At 35.0% G+C, this 18,576-nt stretch overlaps 1 protein-coding gene across 1 annotated transcript in view; it reads left to right on the top strand.

The window, feature by feature from the left end:
- The window catches only part of LOC119834893 (disintegrin and metalloproteinase domain-containing protein unc-71-like), a 316,054-nt gene that overhangs the window by 53,961 nt on the left and 243,517 nt on the right, over positions 1–18,576 (top strand). Inside the window, exon 3 of the mRNA XM_038359411.1 lies at positions 14,499–14,543. Within this exon, the coding sequence (XP_038215339.1) occupies positions 14,499–14,543 (45 nt within the window). The remainder of the gene's footprint in view (positions 1–14,498; positions 14,544–18,576) is intronic.

Here is an 18,576-nt window from a genome sequence, read left to right as displayed (position 1 = left end):
ACAATTTGAGAAGTATAAACAAACACTACTAGATCGAACCTGTACCTCCAGCATTGATTATTGATCATATGCCAAATTGGTTCGACGTTTCTTTATATCTTATCAATTTCATGGCCCAGTGAGGAATTGAATACCTCAGAATCGCGAATAACACATCTATTACATTAAAATACATAGCTTACCATATAAGATATTGCAAGACATTGAACTAAAATCGTGGCCGTAATAGTGTACTCCTTATTTACAAAAGGCAAAGAGTCCGCAAATTGCTTCTGACGTCCATTACGAGGGAATTGGTTAAAAAAAGGAACTTTCGAAGTTCGATTAATTAAGTTCTTAAGTGAAAAGTGGAAAGTTTACACGAACGGACGATTATGGTGAATTATGGTGATTCCGTTTGCTTTTTGGTGAGCTGTTTCGTTATTTAGTTTGTGTGTTTTGCTACTTCGGCAGAGGTTGTGGGTTTGTTCTCTCTATATGGACAATAAGGAACAATATGTTTTTTTCTAGTAAATATATTGTACTGTTTTTGAAATTTGATATTTGAGCCAATATAAGATTTGCTTTTGTTATCTAATATGCAGAGATGTTTATTTATTTTTTAACAGCGTTCGTCAAAACGACAAAGGTTGTCAATTCTTGGCAAATATCCAGGCAATGGAATCCACTCTGTTTCTGGATTTCAAAGACTATCAATTATTTCTCTGATTTAAATTAACAGTGATAAGTCTACTTTATTTTCAGTGCGTTTTGCTAAGACCTAGTAAGGTACTAGGCAAATTCATTCGAGCACTGTCTCTAATACCAGCTTTGCTCGACATCCGTGTACGTCGAGCGTCAGCTTGTGTTTAGCCATGTCAAGAACAGACGTATTGGTTTGACATTACTGAATAATCTGGTTTAACTGCGGGATATTAACAACGAGTCGAAAGCTTCGGAGTAACTCTCGAGCTAAATGATTTGGAGGTTCGATAAATGGAATACTACTACTATAGAAGTCAGTTATTTGAGACGTCGATGAGTTATGTTATTATAGCTGTTGTATACAAGATATTAAAAACAAATTTAATAATTCATTATGTACTAATAAGTTGGTGGCTGAAAAGCTAGACTAACCAAGTAATAAAATTAATCGATTGTAGTCCAAGGCTCTCACCATTGAATCACCACTGCTCGTAGATTTAAACGTTGGTACATACAATGGTCGGTACGGTGGTCGGTACAGACATACCTTTATTTGGCGTCAAAAGAGAAATAAAATGAGCAGAAAATAAAACAATTTTAAGATGCGAACATAAGTGAAGATGACAAATGGCCCCAACACTGTAAGTTACAGATTCTGTAATACTGGTCATCATCATCAGCCCATATATGTATCACTGCTGGGACACAGGCGTCCTATGAGGTTTCAGGCCATAATCCACCACGCTGGCCAAGAGCAGGTCGGCAGATGTCACATGTTGTTGAACTTTTGATTCTTGAACATGCCGCTTTCCTCACGATGTATTCCTTTACCGTTTCGAGCAGTGGCGATGTTATCTACATGTGCAGATTAATTGAAAATTCATTTTCTGCACGCTTGCCGGTCTCGAACCCCGACTTATCGATTTCGAAGGACGAGGTCCTTACCACTGAGAACCACCACTGCTTAAAAATTGGTTTAACCGAAGCAGAATTTTATTTTGAATACACATATCTAAAGCAACGAAAGCTACAGTTCGTGATTTGATTGATTCGTCAAATATGTTGTAAATTTATGCCTTTCTGTCTCATCAGTCGAACTCTTAATAGAAATAACAATAACGGCCTAATTACAAGTAAAATTTTTTTTTGCAAATAACGGATAATACAGTCCGCAGAGAATCATTCTCGAGCTTATCATCTCACAGACAGACCTGCAGCGTAGTATAGAAACAATGGTATCACTAAGAAATTCTCGACGAACCAGCGTAGACCATTAGTTCCGAGGTTTGCTAGTCACATTTGGAAGGTATTGTGCTTCGAACAAAGAGTGGAGGCGACAAACAAAAGGTGAGGGCATACGAGGATTTTTTGTACTAATTATTTTTATTCTCCGCAATGTATAATATAAGCTGGGTGCGCAACAATGCCTTTTTTTCTCATTTCGCGCGCGACATTCTGTTACTGAGTTAACTGGGATTTATGAATGGTTGAAGACGCTTTTGTGTGTACGAAAAATTACGTTAGCACGCGTGTTTTAGATGTGCGTTATGAAATATTTAAACGTGCGATTATGGCTGGAAGCGTTGTGATGAAATTGCTATTTCACACATTGTAACTTGTCCGATAATTATAAGAATTATGGATGCGCGCGTGTTACTTGTATTAAATTACTCTGTGGCCTGGCGTCAAATAATAGTTCTCTTTTGTCCCTACTCTGCGCAAGTGCAAAAGCAGCGAATTTGCGTACATGATCTGTCCCAACGAACACATTTCAATAGGGATATATGATTAATCTTTTTTTTGGCATCGAGCATTGCTTGTAGCTCAGAAGATAATTTTTTGCAATAAGTTTATATTTAATAAAATTCGTAAGTATATTAAAGTATTTTGCATTCACCCAACCTTCGGCTGCAGCAAACAAAACTCGCGTATATATGAAATATATTTATTAGTTATACGATGGATGCGTATAAAAAAACGAAACAATCGTTAACAATTTGCAGATACTAAATGAAGATTCCATTATTATAGCAGAGCTAGAAAAGAACACGTCTTCGAATATTAAGTGGTCAGTAGTCACCATCGCCCATAAATAATTGCACTGGTAGTGCAACAGTTGCTTTGCCAGCCTTTAAGTGACATATACGCTCTTTTTGAAGGCCCCAATATTGTTATATAAGGTAATATGGTAAGTCGATCTAAAGCTTCACCGTACTGATTTTGGTCTGTGGTTGGAATTCTATTATTTCCATTTAAGTACTATATAATATCATAAAATAAGAATTCACGAAATCTGCAATGTATTACATAAATCACCATGCATATGTGTGGGTGTGGGTTATTTGATTTTTCTATTACATCATAAGTTTAGAATTGTTTTTTTTTTTATTCGTGACAAGAAGATATTATGTCTATTTGCCGTTGTCACGTATATAGGATTTGTTTTTATAGTCTGTACTGGATTTAATGACATTTGTTGACAATCTGTCAAAAGTACTCTTGTCTTGGAATGTCTATGACTTAGTATTGACTTATTATCGGAAAATGGACGTTGTCGTTTCGCTTGTAGTACTTTACAAAAGCAAATAATACAAAATCAACGGATAAACTGGCATATTATTTTCACCATCCCCACATATGATACTGTAAAAGTACGATAATATAAAATAAACGTTTATATGTTTAAAAATATGTTTACACCAAACAGTATTTATTTAAAAACATCAATCAAAATATTTAAATAACACATCAGTACAAATCAAGTCTAAATAATTAATTTTCGTTAACATTATAAATAACAACCAATGTTGCTTTATGATTGGAGTCATATCGTTCCAATAATGAAATTGTAGATTTTACAAATGCAATTAAATATATATTTCAAGTAATAATGTATGCGTGTTTGTGAAATACACCATGCGATTGTTTTGGATAATGTTCGTGTTTGTTTTGGTATGCAATAACAACTTTTTGTTTCAATAATAATCAACGAGTGCTTGGATTGTAGAAACCTAATTAAATTGGCCGACCCGCGAAGGCGCAAAAAAAAACGAAATTTACTTAATACTAATTTATTGTAATAAAAGAATTACATTTTAAATTATATCTAACTTATTTAACTACGTCCCTCCGGTTCAATGTTGGAACCAAGACTGTCCCTCGTCTTCGGCGGGGCAGCGGCGCGGTCGTGGATTGCCGTCATCTTTTCTGGAACCGCAGGTGTGCGCGATGTTGCAATCGTTACCGGGTAGAAGTTCTTACTGGGTGGCCGAAGAAGATGCATTATTCTTATAATTAATGCGTGTTATATGTACATAACAACCTTACTAATATTATAAATGCGCAAGTGTTTGTTTGTCTTTCATTCACGTTGCAACGGAGTGGTTGTGTTATATAACTACCTGCGCCCTGCGGTAACACCCGCGTAGATCTGTATCCTGTAGGAATATCGGGATAAAAAGCTGCCAATATGTTATTTCTGTTGTCCAGCTGTCTACTTACCAAATTTTAAAAACTTTTTAATACTCTGTATCATTTCATTTCGATAAAAAGGTCTGTAAATTAGTAGCTTTTAATATATGCCCGTGATATAAAACTGTGTACCTTTTTAATTACGTCTGCTATTGACCGTGCTTTGTCAAGGTTTCTAAATTTATATTGATATCATCATTTTTTTCAAAAAGTGTTATAATTTTTTAACTTAATTTTCAAAAGACTGTAACTGTAAAACGAAGGTAAATATAATAATGAAATTTTGATCTAGCAGTCGAGCATGCTTCGGCACTAACTGGGTCAGCTCGCAGCGGGGAAGTACCACACTCTCACAGAAAACGTGAGTGGGGGAGTAATTTCCTTATCCCTTTCCCCATAAAAGCGGACAGCGCATTCACTGAGACACTTACTCTGCGTTCATGGACGACGGTGATCGCTTACCATCAGGTGAACAGCTCAGTTTACGGCTAAGACACAAAAAAAAAGGAAAAAAAAGATGAAAAATAAAAAAAAAATAGCAAAAAAGTCAGACAATAATTCTATATAAGTCAGTGACGATTAAAAATGTGCGTGTTCGTGTGAAGACAAAATAACGTATGTCTGTACAGCCAGTAAGCGAAGATTGATCAAATGTAACTAGCCAAGATGCACGTACAGATGCGCCGCCCGGGACGAAGTGGATTATCTTATTTTAACGACAGTCACAAGGGGTTAAGAGTATAAAAAACACGGGCGTATATTAGTTGTGAAAACGTAGCGTTCTTATAGTTGATAGCTCTTAGATTGGCATTGTGTTCAGCTAATAAAAAGGATGTTCCGATTTAATTGATTCAATGGAACGATGGTGTTTCGGACGAATAGTTTTCTATATGCAGTATGTAAGTGAATGCGATAGGATATTCGTTTAGTTTAGTATATTATATTGTTATTGTACAATGGGATGAAAATATATGACTTCTAGTTTATTCCTTCAATAATATACTCGTAAGTTAATAAATAATTAATTCTTTGAACGCTATAATGTATACACACATAATTTATATATTTATTAAAATTAGAACTAATATGAGATACATGTATATTTCCTAATTGCTTACCTATGTAACAAAGGTAGGTATTTATCAATTAATTATCTAAACAGCGGAATATACTGTTCTATATTGTTATATTATGTGTCGATGTGTGTTTCCACTTCTTTATTTTATCTTTCATCAAAGTATCGCAGCGTTTCGTCACCACTTTCCACCTGTATATCACCACTCGACCTGCTCACAGTTAGATATTGAGTTATAAGGCTCGAAGTAGTCGCAGTAGCGAATAGCCTATCATTATCCCTCCGAAAGGGCTCGCTGTATATACTTCCCGGGCTATAGACGCATCAATCTTAACCAGCATCGTCTGTCCCATTCATTGGGGCAATTACTGAGTGTGATTTAGAGGATAATGTACTCTCAGTTATTTAATAGCGTTGAGGGAATTATCCTTTGATAGAAACCAGGCATTTACCTCGTGACGCCTTAACATCGATCGAATTGCTATCGTCTAAACAAGGGTGTGTGTATCTTGATGACATATACGTTGGAAATGGTCCGCACGCACGTTGTGTATTACCACAGAATACTTAGTAGTACTAACGTCATATTATTCCGATGTAAAACTTGGTATCGGAATATTGTAGGAGACAGTTATGCAACGATGAGTGGTGGCTGAAGTCTAATTGAATAAATAAATGTTCCAGTTTGTGTTTGTGTTGCTCAGTGGTTAGCAACACGGACTTATGTAAAGTCGGGGATTCGAGACCGTGCAAAGGAATAAATTGATTATTCCTTCTCTCGGTCTCGAATTAGTAGCCATAATAATTATGTGTACTGCGTGTGCCGAAAAAGTGATGCGACTCAGGAAACCTGAGGAATAATGCCTCAGCTCTGAATTTCAGTGACACCTCTCCGACATCTGGATTGTCAGCTGCTCTACATAAAAAAACGTATATGATACAGTAATTATACATAGCACCAGCATCAATAGTATGTCACAATCCGATATTTTGTCTTTACCGAGGATCGTATTATGAAGCACTAGCTGCGCCCCGCGGTTTCACCCGCGTAAGTCCATATCCCGTAGGAATATCGGGATAAAAAGTTGCCTATATGTTATTCCAGTTGTCCAGCTTTCTACGCACCAAATTTCATTGCAATCGGTTCAGTAGTTATTGCGTGAAAGAGCAACAAACACACACACATCACATCCTTCCAAACTTTCGCATTTATAATATTAGTAGGATATTAGTAGGATTGTATTATCGATTGTTGGTTTATTATTATTATCGTAAGCGGACAAGTTAATCCTTTACCTAGCCTTTTCATATTATGCCGTGCCTCAGAAAATAATAACAGAAATGGGAATCTATTTCTGTTACAGTCGAATTCTGGTCCACGGGGAATATATTCATGAGCGGCCATCTCTTCTCGGAATCAATTCTCGAACTTTCCACATTCAAACCTAAGGAAACGTAAAGCGGATAAGTTGTATTAAACACTGACCATGTATGCGCCGGTATAAGAGCGCTGGAACCCAGCCAGATAACTGGAAATAACGGTTTTATAACGCGTTATTTTAAATCTTTACGTGATCCGATATTTGCCGAGTCTCAAAGCGATAATCGCTCCCCTCAGGCGCCTGAGGCCGATGTTATTAAATAGTTTTCCGATAATTTCTAGTTTTTGTTTTGTGCGCGCTCGGTTCGATTTTAAATCAATATTTTCTCGGTGGAATAAAGGATCAGAGGGAATTGTTTAGACGCTATTTAATAGTATGTGCGAGTTTGCGTTTAGTTATTCAACTGATGTACTATTTGTTCTGCTATTCTCATAGATGAAGAAGCTATGATATGCGATATTTCCAATAAGAGAAATTATGGGAGTCTACTCTTTACATATGTTGAAATGTTTGGTTTTAAAATCCGAGAATTTGTTCACGTTAATGTAAATATTCCATTCTCTGTTAAAGTCTGTTGAACAGATTTATGTGAAGTTTTAATTAATTAGTGTGTTTTGATTAAATGTGCAGGAAGGTTGACGATTGTAAAAGTCAGTAGGTGTGTTTATATGTATGGTTTTGTTTATTTTTCTTTATTTGGGACAAAACAGTTATACATTAAAATAAACAAAGGACTTGAACAATTAAATTCACAAATGTGTAACCCACGACTTTATCCACATTTGTTTGTAAGAGTATGCATGTGTATGTGTGTGTATAAGCGTGTCTTTGACAGAGTGATACTTTATAACCATACTTTATATAAATTTTTATTTAGAACCCAGAAGAACCGAGGCAAACGTGTATCGATGACTAGTTTAATTAATAAAGTATGTAAGTACCAAATTATTTGCCACTACAGAAGTAATAAAGCCACTAAAGAAATATAACTTGTATTAAAAAAGAGATTAATTGTTTTTTAACTCTTATATTTCATATTTAATCAATTTTACTTCCAAGCTCCTGACGTGATTTAATTCCTCTGATACTACTCTTATCCTAAAATCTCGAAATTTATGTCGCACTAATGCAAACCGACCTCAATATACCCACTATAATGAAGCGATTAATTTTAATTGGCTGAACTTAATAATTGCTAAATTCGCCTTATAAAATATTCAGAGGTAGAAACGCTTTCCCTGATTACACTATTTATTGCGAGGTTATTGAGGAATGTCGGCATTTTGGGAACTCGGAGGTATTTTGAGAATTATCTCATGTTGTCCTAATTATCCAATGGGGCTCTTATGACATGTATTTGCCGAGATAATGGCAAGAAGATATAACCTTATTTCACTTTATCGTGACGATAAAATCCCTACTAATATTGTAAATGCGAAAGTACAGAGTTACTTTCTGATTCTGTCTGTGCCATTGGACTGTGTATGAAATTCTTTTTAGAATGGATGGATACACGTCGATAACAAATTGTGTGAGCCACGTGATATTACAAAACTTCGGCTTTACTAGATATGTATATAATAAATTTATTTAAGAATACATTAACTCGTTTTTTTCAAATTTTGCAATGACATTAATACATTATTTACCATTGTATCCATCCATTTTATAAAGGCTTGAGAATTGCTTTATGTTGTACAATGTTTTTGAGATCTTGGTAAATAGATGTATTTGCTTTATCAAGATTAGCATAGTCTTTGGGAACAGTGACTGTAGATAATGTGGGAAGTTGCGAGTAGCCGGAGGGCGAAGCGAAGCGTCTCGCAGTTAGAAGCTAAGCGAAAGTTTCGTATGGCTTGTTGAGCGGTGCTAATGTGAATGATATAGTTTCTTACATGTTAAACGGGGCTTTGCATCTGTTAATAGTCTAGTGGGTTTGAATGTTAATGAAATTATGTGGGGCGTGTTCTGTTGGCGGTTTGCGCACGTGTACTTGGTAGCATTCAGTGATGTCTGTTTTTATTTATTCTTCTTGGCAAAGTTTTCACGATAAGAAGATTTAGTCCATTTTCTTTTACTGAGTGGCCTACCGTGAATTCTTATAATATAGTAAGTGTGGGGAAGCGATGTCACTAGACAATCTATCTACCTCTGTCTTTTTTCCTCTATGTATAACTGCTGTTTTAAAATGTGTAAAAGGCTACCTGGTGAGAGATAACGGAAAAATGTTTTATCTGCACAATTTTGCACATAAGAATAATCTTAGACAACAACCATGCTAGGAACACTTTTGTATATTTAAACTCTATTATTGTACTTTCATCGCAAAAATGATTTACATCAAACTTCAAAGACACCAATTATTTGGAATCCGTTCAAAATGTTGTCTCGATGGTTACACACTTTTAACTCACTCTGGCTTCCCTTCAAATCTTTCGCCTTTTTACACTTTAAAAACACGTTCAAAATCTGTTCCGATTGCGTTCTTGTTAAAAGATAACTGGACTAACCATAGAGTTGAATGCTACTTTCGAAGTAGGTATGTTATCTCGACACGAAGCGCCCAGCTATATTTAGCGTGTGTCGCACAGGTGGTCGGTACTATGCATTTAAATCGAATATTACAAAGTGGTTCGCTTATGTCCAGCCCTCATCCCCCCCGGCCTCGTTCGGATTGGTTATTTCGTAAATATTGATACGTAAATGATAGCTTATTACGTTGGTTTAGAGATTAAAATATGTCGTTGTGTGATTGAACTGTGAAAATAATAATAATATAATAATAGATTTTATTTAACAATCTCTAAAATACGTTTGTATAGTAAATATTGAACTCTATTATTAGACAACAGTTGCTTGAAGATTGTCTTGAAGATTGCTTTCCAGCCTCCCTTAAAGCTTGCCACCGAATGTGTTCGTGAGTTTTCCTCTTGCACATATTGCCTGCCGTTCTTATGATGTCATCTTAGCATCTTACTATGCTGCCTCCCTTTCTTTCTTTTGCAATCCCTAGGGCACCACTTCCTGGTGCGTTCCACAGGAGATCCCAGGATCCCTGCTATTGTGCTTTGAGTTTGGCCGCCGAGGAGTTTTAGTGGGTAGATATCCCACATGCTCTACGTTACCCCCTAAAGCTAGAGATGTTTGGAAGAGAATTTCCTCCTCATTAAAGAAAAAAAAGGGCACCACTTGGTTATAACTTAAGCCCATTTATCTATGTATAAACTGGAGATACAGTGTGTTATATATATATTTTAATGTATCTCAAATTGTACTTTTATGTACTGCATCGAGAAGAAACTCTTGAAACACAGCAAAAGCTATATTGGGAGTCTTGGGTCCAGGTTTTATGTGATATATAATTTGTTCAATAAATGATTTTATTATTTATTTATTTGTATTTCTGTATGTTTGTTACGTTTTTACGTTCACGCAAAAACCACTGGACCGATTTTGAAAAATTTTTTCACCATTAGAAAGTTACAACTCCACTCAGTGACATGTGCTATATATAATATGTACTACAGGCGAAGCCGGGGCGACCAGCTAGTGCATTATATAATTATATATGAGAAAGTGAAATGGGTCCCCAAATTCGTAGATAATATTGGTACTTTTACGACGGTATAAGAGGCATAGAAGCGAAACGGTCAGTGGCAGCTATGTGATGTCAAATTTGTTTACAGGAAGCGTGAAATTGCAATTTGTACAGATCGGTGTCCCGTAAAAGCCTACGATATTATATGATAATGGTTGAGGGGACGAATTATTGATGGAATATTCACGAATGCCACGGTTTTTGTATTTGATTTTATACGTATGCATTGGAAATTCCTTAGATAATGAGATTTTTAGAGAAAATGTAGCATTGTTTACGGCTACGGTTCTTGATTCGATTAATCGAACTAATATATGAATTTAAAAATTATATGTATGAATATAAATTTTTGGTTTTATGGAATTCAAATGCTTTATAAATGTGAAATTTTAAATGGTTGAAAAACTATAGGGTGTTCCTTAGGCAGATTAAACCGAAGAGTTGAAGAAATTCGATAACACCGGTGGGATTACAGGTGGCCAAGAGATCAGGCGATGCCACGGAACAGCGAATGACGCGGGTTCGAATTCCGCTTCGCGACCTAATGTTTTCTAAATAGGCTCTCATATATTTTGATGAAACACAGATAACCTGTATTACAAGTTATCTAAGGTTAGTTTAACCTGACTATGCAAAGAATGAGCAAGAAGCTAGACGATACACGACATACACTCAAAAACTACTAACCTACATCGAGCATTCGTCTACCATTAGAAAGATAAATTGTTCACAAGTGGCACGGGTTGTGTCTTCCTTGTTTTTATTCTTCTGCAATCCGGGCGAAGTCTGGGCGGGTGGCTGAATAAAATAAAACATTAAATATAGACAAGCAGTGAACATTGGCGGGCATTGTTTGTTCGCAAGGACACAATTTGCATCCGAGATTCAATTAAAGTGCTTGTAATTACCGAGTTAATTATGTTGTCGGTGCACATTGCAGTAAATGAAGACTGATTTATTTTTACAAGTGTTCCCCGCGACACTGTTCGCATTCAGCTCCCGTTTTATAACCTTCTGTTACCTTTGTTTCAGTCTGAGTTATATCTTGAATAGAACTAATGCTAAAGGTTAATTATGTGCTTTTTGACTGAGGAATTGTTGTTTTATTTGCTCGATTAGTGTTGGTAATTACAGTTGTTTGCTATACTGTGGCATGGGAGCCGTTTGTCAATGAAAATAAGTAATGGTTTTATTAAAAAACCTGGTATTAATCACGATGCCCATTCATTATTTTCATATAAGTACGTCATGTAATATTATGTATTTATGAAAACTTCTCCACCGTGTCGTCTGTTCATTACCTCCATCAGAAAATAAGTAAAAAAGCGTAATAATGTCTGTACGTTATTAAGGTCGTTTGAAGCGTTTACAAATACTCATATTTGAACATTAATTTCGCCTTTGAACATTTCTCGTCGGAGTTCGCCTGGAAAATTAAAAGGAGTCACTTTGAGCGCAAAGTAAATTCCTTGATCGATTTTGGTTGCATGCTGAAGTTGTTAAACCGAAAATGGGTAGTGGCTTTGTGCTAACTTCAGTTGGCAACTTGTGCTTGTTAGTCGCAGGACGGTGATGCGTTTTTATGAGATTTTTGAAATTGGAACAATCGCCTTGAATGTTCCATCCGTAGCGATCGTTCCAATTGCAAAAATAAATTACGTTTGTGCTTAGTTACTTTTTTAAAGACTGTAGGTACGCTATGCAGTTGCATATTGTTAGCTAGCTGTCCGCCCGCAGCTTTGCCCGCGTAGTCAATGGACAAAATAGACAGTCCGCATAGTCGCCGTCCCCGTAAGATTTCCGGGATATCTTGTGTTATTTCTTGGGTCTGGAACTTCCTCTGTACCAAATTTCATTAATCGGTTCACAGTGTTTTAGGCGTGAAATAAAGAGACAGATAAATAGAGTTACTTTTATATTTATAATATTAAGTACGGATTATTTGGGATTTTTTTATGTGAATCAAAAGTCAGTATCATTGATGAATCGCAGTTTTTTATACACTCAAACTCAACCATTCATTTAATCAATTAGATTTCTTCTGGAAACACTTTTGATTCGTATTCGTAGAGTAATATATACCATATACCACCATAAGCTTAGACTGGCACATTACTTTGTTCTTATGTAAATTTTGTTATCTGTTTTATTTGGTTTTTATTGTATTATTGTCATAATTATTACACCTGTGCTGTTTTTTATTTATTACCGAGTATGCTATTTTTGTCGTGGAATTTTTCAACAACATCGAATACAGACAAAACTACGAATATTTTTAAATATCATCGAAATACTACAAGTAACGGAGAATATTAAACAAATAGGAAATAACATCGGATCGTATAATACAATTTAAAGCATGTATTAATTTTCTCGTACAAAATAACACACAATTATATAATAAACAGCGAGGAATCGGGATGCGAATCTGCAATTTCTACACTTTGTCTCTAGAGAAATAACCAGTCAAAGAGAGCCAGTTTAATTGCAATGAGGCCATTAGGAAAACATGTGGCAGTCACGTGCTGGTTGGACATGTATTTATTGAAATTATATGCAGTTTTATGTGATGGTTTTGTGTGTACTGGGGAGCGAATATATCAAAGCATCTATTGCACATATTAAATCCTTATCTTCCTTTCCCCTTCCCAGTCCATTTCTTTATTTCCGTCGTCAATGATTGCCTTATTACTTAAAAGTGGCAACGCATCGCAGAAGGCTAATTTATGAGTCTACCCATCTTTAATTGATTACGGGCGATGGTGATAGCTTACCTTCAAGCGAACCATCGTCTCGGTTGTCTGCTTACACATAAGAAAATTGTGTTACGAGTTTGTAGGACTGGACGTATACAAATGCAGTTCTTTAGCACCTTGTAGGTTGAGGCAAATAATTTTACGTATGCTTCTTTGATTAATTCAAGAGCAAACACACGATTAGCCATATAGTGGTATACGAAACAAGATTGTTTGTCCTCCTTTGTATTGAACCCAGAATCTCTCTGTTTGCGGCAACGCATTATAGGTTTTCATTTATTTTATCATTGGTGAAATGGTTGTAAGGAATTGTTTTGCTTGTTGAAAACTGTGTGTAGAATAAAAGAAAAACCTATGCTATAGCACCGACATTTTGACGTATTTTTTGTGGTATAAGCATTGTAATATATAGGTACGCGGTTTATTGTCCATATACAAATATAATACATAATATATATTGTCCTAATTGCTCGAGTAATTAGTGAGTGTGTGTTAATTACTGTTAGGTAATTACAGTATAAACACTTTGGACGTAGGGTACTGTAATTGAATCATATGATGAGGATGTATAGTGCAGTGACAAATGCGAATTGGCTTGTATACAATTTATCTTAGGACTGAGTAAAATGTTACTTATAACAACTAAGTTTCTTTGTATATCATCACGTTGGCTATGAACGTGGGTTTGTGTGATTTTTATATAATTTTTGTATTTAATATATTGTTCTTGTGGAATGTTACGACTAAAATTGCTGAAAATACGTGTCGTTGAATGTTCAATACTTAACGTTATTATTGAAATGAAACTACATTAAAGATTAAACAGGCTTTTGCGTGTTTAATCTCTAATGCTATGACATTTTATTAAGTGGTAGTGTAGTGTAGGTAGTGGTAGTAGTTTGTGGTAGGTTGGCCTTATCCCCCGAACCAACACCATTTCATTGAATAGTTTAAAACAAAACAGATGCTTTACGCCGTCTACGTGTTTATATTCTTAGATCTTTAACATGTCGCAACAGATGTTAATAATTTTTTTAAAGATAGAGTGATTCAAAAAGAATATTTATATGTATAATAACAATATATTAAAAAATAAAAGCTTTGTAATTAATACCGTCGGTCTCTGAGTGTAATTAATATAAATCTTACAATTGGTTTTTTGGTATGACGCACTCAAATTTGTGAGTGTGTGTGAATATGTACGTGAGGGCGAAATAAACTGGAATTAAATATTTAACATGATTAAAACTTAAACAATTATTTTGCGAAATAATTAATCAATAAAATGTTGTTTTAAATACTTTTATCAATTTTCGTCGACGTTCATACATAAACATATGGTTAAATAAAACTGTGTTCATACATTTAACCATAATTAACATATAGTTAAATGTCCTGGGTTGTGGAATTTAAATAAGTTTATATTTTTAAGAATAAGACATATAAATGAAGAGTTAAACAATGTTTGTATTAGAATACGATAATATATATATACGTGGAATATAAAATAACGTTTTCTCTTCCTGTTTCAGATTCATGTCTTGCGCTGCATCCACACGCTATGCTAATCAAAAGACGTAAGTTTCGCTATAAGACCGAAAAATACTATAAAAACGACATAAATAGGAGCATCATATGGGATCCCTTATGATGCTCCTTATGATGAAACAGACCCGTTTCCTACAGTGGGAAAAAGGGTAAAAAAACCAAATTCAATATAAAGATAGTGTCCGACTGAGAACCTTATTTTTTTTTGGAAGTTGTTTGAAAAGTCTAATGATGACGTCGATGTTGATAAATCACGGGATAGTTTTTTGTTTGAAGAAATAAAACTAATTTTTATATTATGTAATTCTGCAGCATGAAGTCGATAAATGAACATATGTTTTAATCGCAATGGAGCTGGTGGGACGCCTGATGGTAAGCGCTACCACCGCCCATGGTATTATAACATTCGGAGAGCCGTATGGTCGATTGCAGACCTTACGGCTCTACAAATGGATTGCCGACTTCAAATTGGAAAGGGAAAGAGATTTGCGAGATAAATAATTTAATAGACGATAATTTACGATTTAAGTAAAGGACTGGGAAGGGTAAGGAAAGGATACGGGCCTCCGGTATATCTTTGAAATCATTTGAAAAGCGCAACCACTCAGTTTCTCGCCAGCTCTTATATTATGTAATACCTGTTTCCAAAAGTGGAGTGTGATATTATCTGTAGGACCTCCTTTAATAAATTCGATCTACTAGCGGCCCGCCCCGGCTTCGCTCATGTACATAGTAGCTTGTTGCACTCAGTGATTGTGCGTACGTATGTTACGATGAAAGATTTTTTCGAAATCGCTTCAACAGTTCCTGTGATTGGTGCTTTTAAACAAACAAAAAAACTCTTCAGCTTTCTATTATTAGTAAAGTGTATTGAAGATGAAGCTTATCAAAGCGTGTTAATAGAAAGAAATTCGTTCTCTCTCAGTCATCAGCAGATAGCGTGTACGTTGAAAAATAAATCCTATTGGTCTAGACGCTAAATCGTGGGCACTAAACATATCCTACTATATATATGTATGAATGGATGGATATATGGATGTTTATTACGCTTTCACACGAAAACAGCTTATCGTACCTGTATGAAACATTGTACAGAGATATGTTATAGTCTGGATTAACACATAGGCTTCTCTCAATAAGGGTACCACGTGAGTGACGCGGCGTGACAGCTATATATAATATTCTAAAAATATTTAATTTTTCTATCGAGTGTTTCTTATCTATATGGTACCATGATTTGCCTCAAAGGCCTGTTATTTCACGCTTAAGTAAGTCAATGCATCTATTAATTTGATTCGTAAAAAAGTGTTGTATTTAAATAAGGAATTCGGTTAATATTTGTAAAAACCAACGGCGAACACATCTAGCGTTGTGCCGGCGAGTATTTGTGTAGGGTTGCCAGTTACAAAAAAATATGCTTTGATTGTATGCAACGGTAGCAAAACTAAAACACGTGGCTATGTAAGATATGTGACTAGGTAAGATAATAAGGAAAAAATTATGCTTTATTTTATATTAAGTAGAATTTATTTAGTTTCAGTGCCCTGACACACACAGTCTTAAAAAGAACAAAGGGTTTTTGCATTTTTAATTTTTTTCCATTGTAAATAACTCTTTAAAAATCAGACAAGTAAATTAAACAACAAACAAAATCACAGAAAAATACAAAACACGAAAAAAAGCACACCGGTAAAGATGAAAAGACATGTTGTTATTAATTTTTAAAAAGTTTTACAAAGTGGCAACCCTAACAGATCGCTGCAATCAGTGAAGAATTCGGAATTTTCTGGAAAGCGCCCGCTCGCGAACCTCCAAACATTTATACCTTCATTAGGTGTTTACTTAGCTCATAAAAATTTTCCTTCTTTGCTCACGCTGTGCAAATCCTTGCACGTAACTTCAAAATATTGCTTATAATATATATTCAAATATTTTATATAGCCTTTATAAGTATATTTTACGAGCGAGCTTGGCTTAGCACACATGTACATAACACATGAAAACCGAGATAATAAAAAAACTCAAGCAATTCATTGATATACTTGCTAAATTCAAATCACGCTCAAAGCAAAATTAATTCTAATCAGAGGCACAATAGACTTTGAACAATATTACTACGAAATAAGGTGTTAATTTTGATGAAAGTTTTATGCAGCGTTTGCTCGGACATTTTTTGACAACCTAGGTGATAGTGTCGACTTTAAGTTTTCATTAAAATGGTGACTCTGTTGAGTGCTTTTTTCGACCGACTTCAAAAAAGGTGGAGGTCATCAATTCGACTGTATTTGTTTGTGTTTGTTACTTCATAACTTTTACCTGCGTAAACCGATTTTTATGATTCTTTTTATTTGAAAGTCTTTGTGTGGTCTCATTAAAATTTGGTCGAGTACAGAATTTGATGACGGTTTTAATTTTTGGTTAAAAATAATTATTATCATATTTTAGCAACATCTTCAATAGTATCAACTGTTATAAAAGCAAAAATAAATCATACGATAAATTATGTTTTATTTGCACGAACTCTAAGCATTTCGGATAGATTCAATCTAAACATACACATCGAAGAGTACATCCGAAGAAGCAGTTATTTTAGAACTCTCGAGAATTCCTAACAAATAGCGCATTAGCCGGGGAGTGCGGCCAGCCGGTGGAACGGGAGAGGAGAGAAGCCGGATAGACACACTTAACGGAACAAATATTTTTATCTCTCCGCGAAACAACTCGGATGTTTCTTCCTTTGTGGCGTGAAACGCACACGCGTAAACTGCTTTAATGTAGATGGGGGTTGGGTATACTCTGTATAATGGTGTTTTAAGTAGATGTCTACCTACAATATTACTCGGTTCTGTATGTATATGAATACCTAAATCGTAGTATAATTTCTGTGTTTAGGTTAGTTCGTTTCGGTTTCATTAATCAGCTTTTTATTTGGAATTAAAAAAATAGAATTGTATTGGATTTAGATGTATCGTATCGTTAGAATCGATTCATATAGTAGTAACGAAATAATTGGAAAAGTTTTATAAATCATGTCATAAGTAAGTTAACAAAACAAGCTAATTATCACACTGAAGAGTAAGGTAAATAGAATTTATATTCTATTATATATATGTAGCTTCATATACATTTAAAATTTTCAATTATAAATATGTATTGTTACCGTTAATTGATATATAACTCCAGAATGAGGGGTCTCGTACATCTTCTCAGATTTAACATCTAGCTCGTTCTAGAAACCTTGACATTTTAAGCTATTCCAACCTAAAAAAAATTAGCAATGAAACAGTACCTTTACAGCACTCCAGAGGAGGCCCCTTACATGAAGTATACGGGACAATAACAAGGAAACGCCTCACAATGGCTGTAAAAGTGAAGCCTTAAAGCTCCACGTTTCAGATTGCGATCGGCCACAATGGCCACCTGGTTTATTGACGCCATTATGTGAGAGATCAATTTCTGCTCTGAACTTTTTAATATTTGTATTAAAGACGGTAATACTAGGTCACAAGCGCAGGGTGCAGGATGCTGTAGGTGACTCGAAAATTCCAATCTTCTGACATGTATATTTTCGGAGAATATTACAAAAAAATAAGAGATGGTTTCAATGGATGTGTAATTGTTGATCTCCCACGTAAAAATACCTCATCAATTTATTTGAACTTTTTATACGCAGCCGGATTATGCTCCAGAATATCAGATGCGTTTTATAGATTACTTTGCTACAGGTTACGTCGAGAATTTTTCCTCAAACGGAAGTAAGAGTATGGTATCTGTTTGTAGAAGAGATTGTTTAAGCGTTCACATGATGTTCGTGTCCATTTTAAAAGCTAATCTTATGACTAACATTGATCGCATATTGAATTGTGAATGAATGTTTATTAATTCACATAATATGCACAGTTTTCATTATATATCTAATCGTAACTTTTATTGTATGTCATAGTACTAACCAAATGCTGAGAAGGGAATTGGGAATAGCATAATAATATGTAATTTATATAAACTAAACGCGGATGGATGGAGCGTGCAAATATCGTAGTTGTGTAATAAAACTTTTGTCAT

This window comes from Zerene cesonia, chromosome 20 (genome assembly GCF_012273895.1).
Source record: "Zerene cesonia ecotype Mississippi chromosome 20, Zerene_cesonia_1.1, whole genome shotgun sequence".
NCBI classification, from domain to species: Eukaryota; Metazoa; Arthropoda; class Insecta; order Lepidoptera; family Pieridae; genus Zerene; species Zerene cesonia.
The sequence above is the reverse complement of the archived record's forward strand: the minus strand, read 5'-3'. Positions and strand labels throughout refer to the sequence as shown.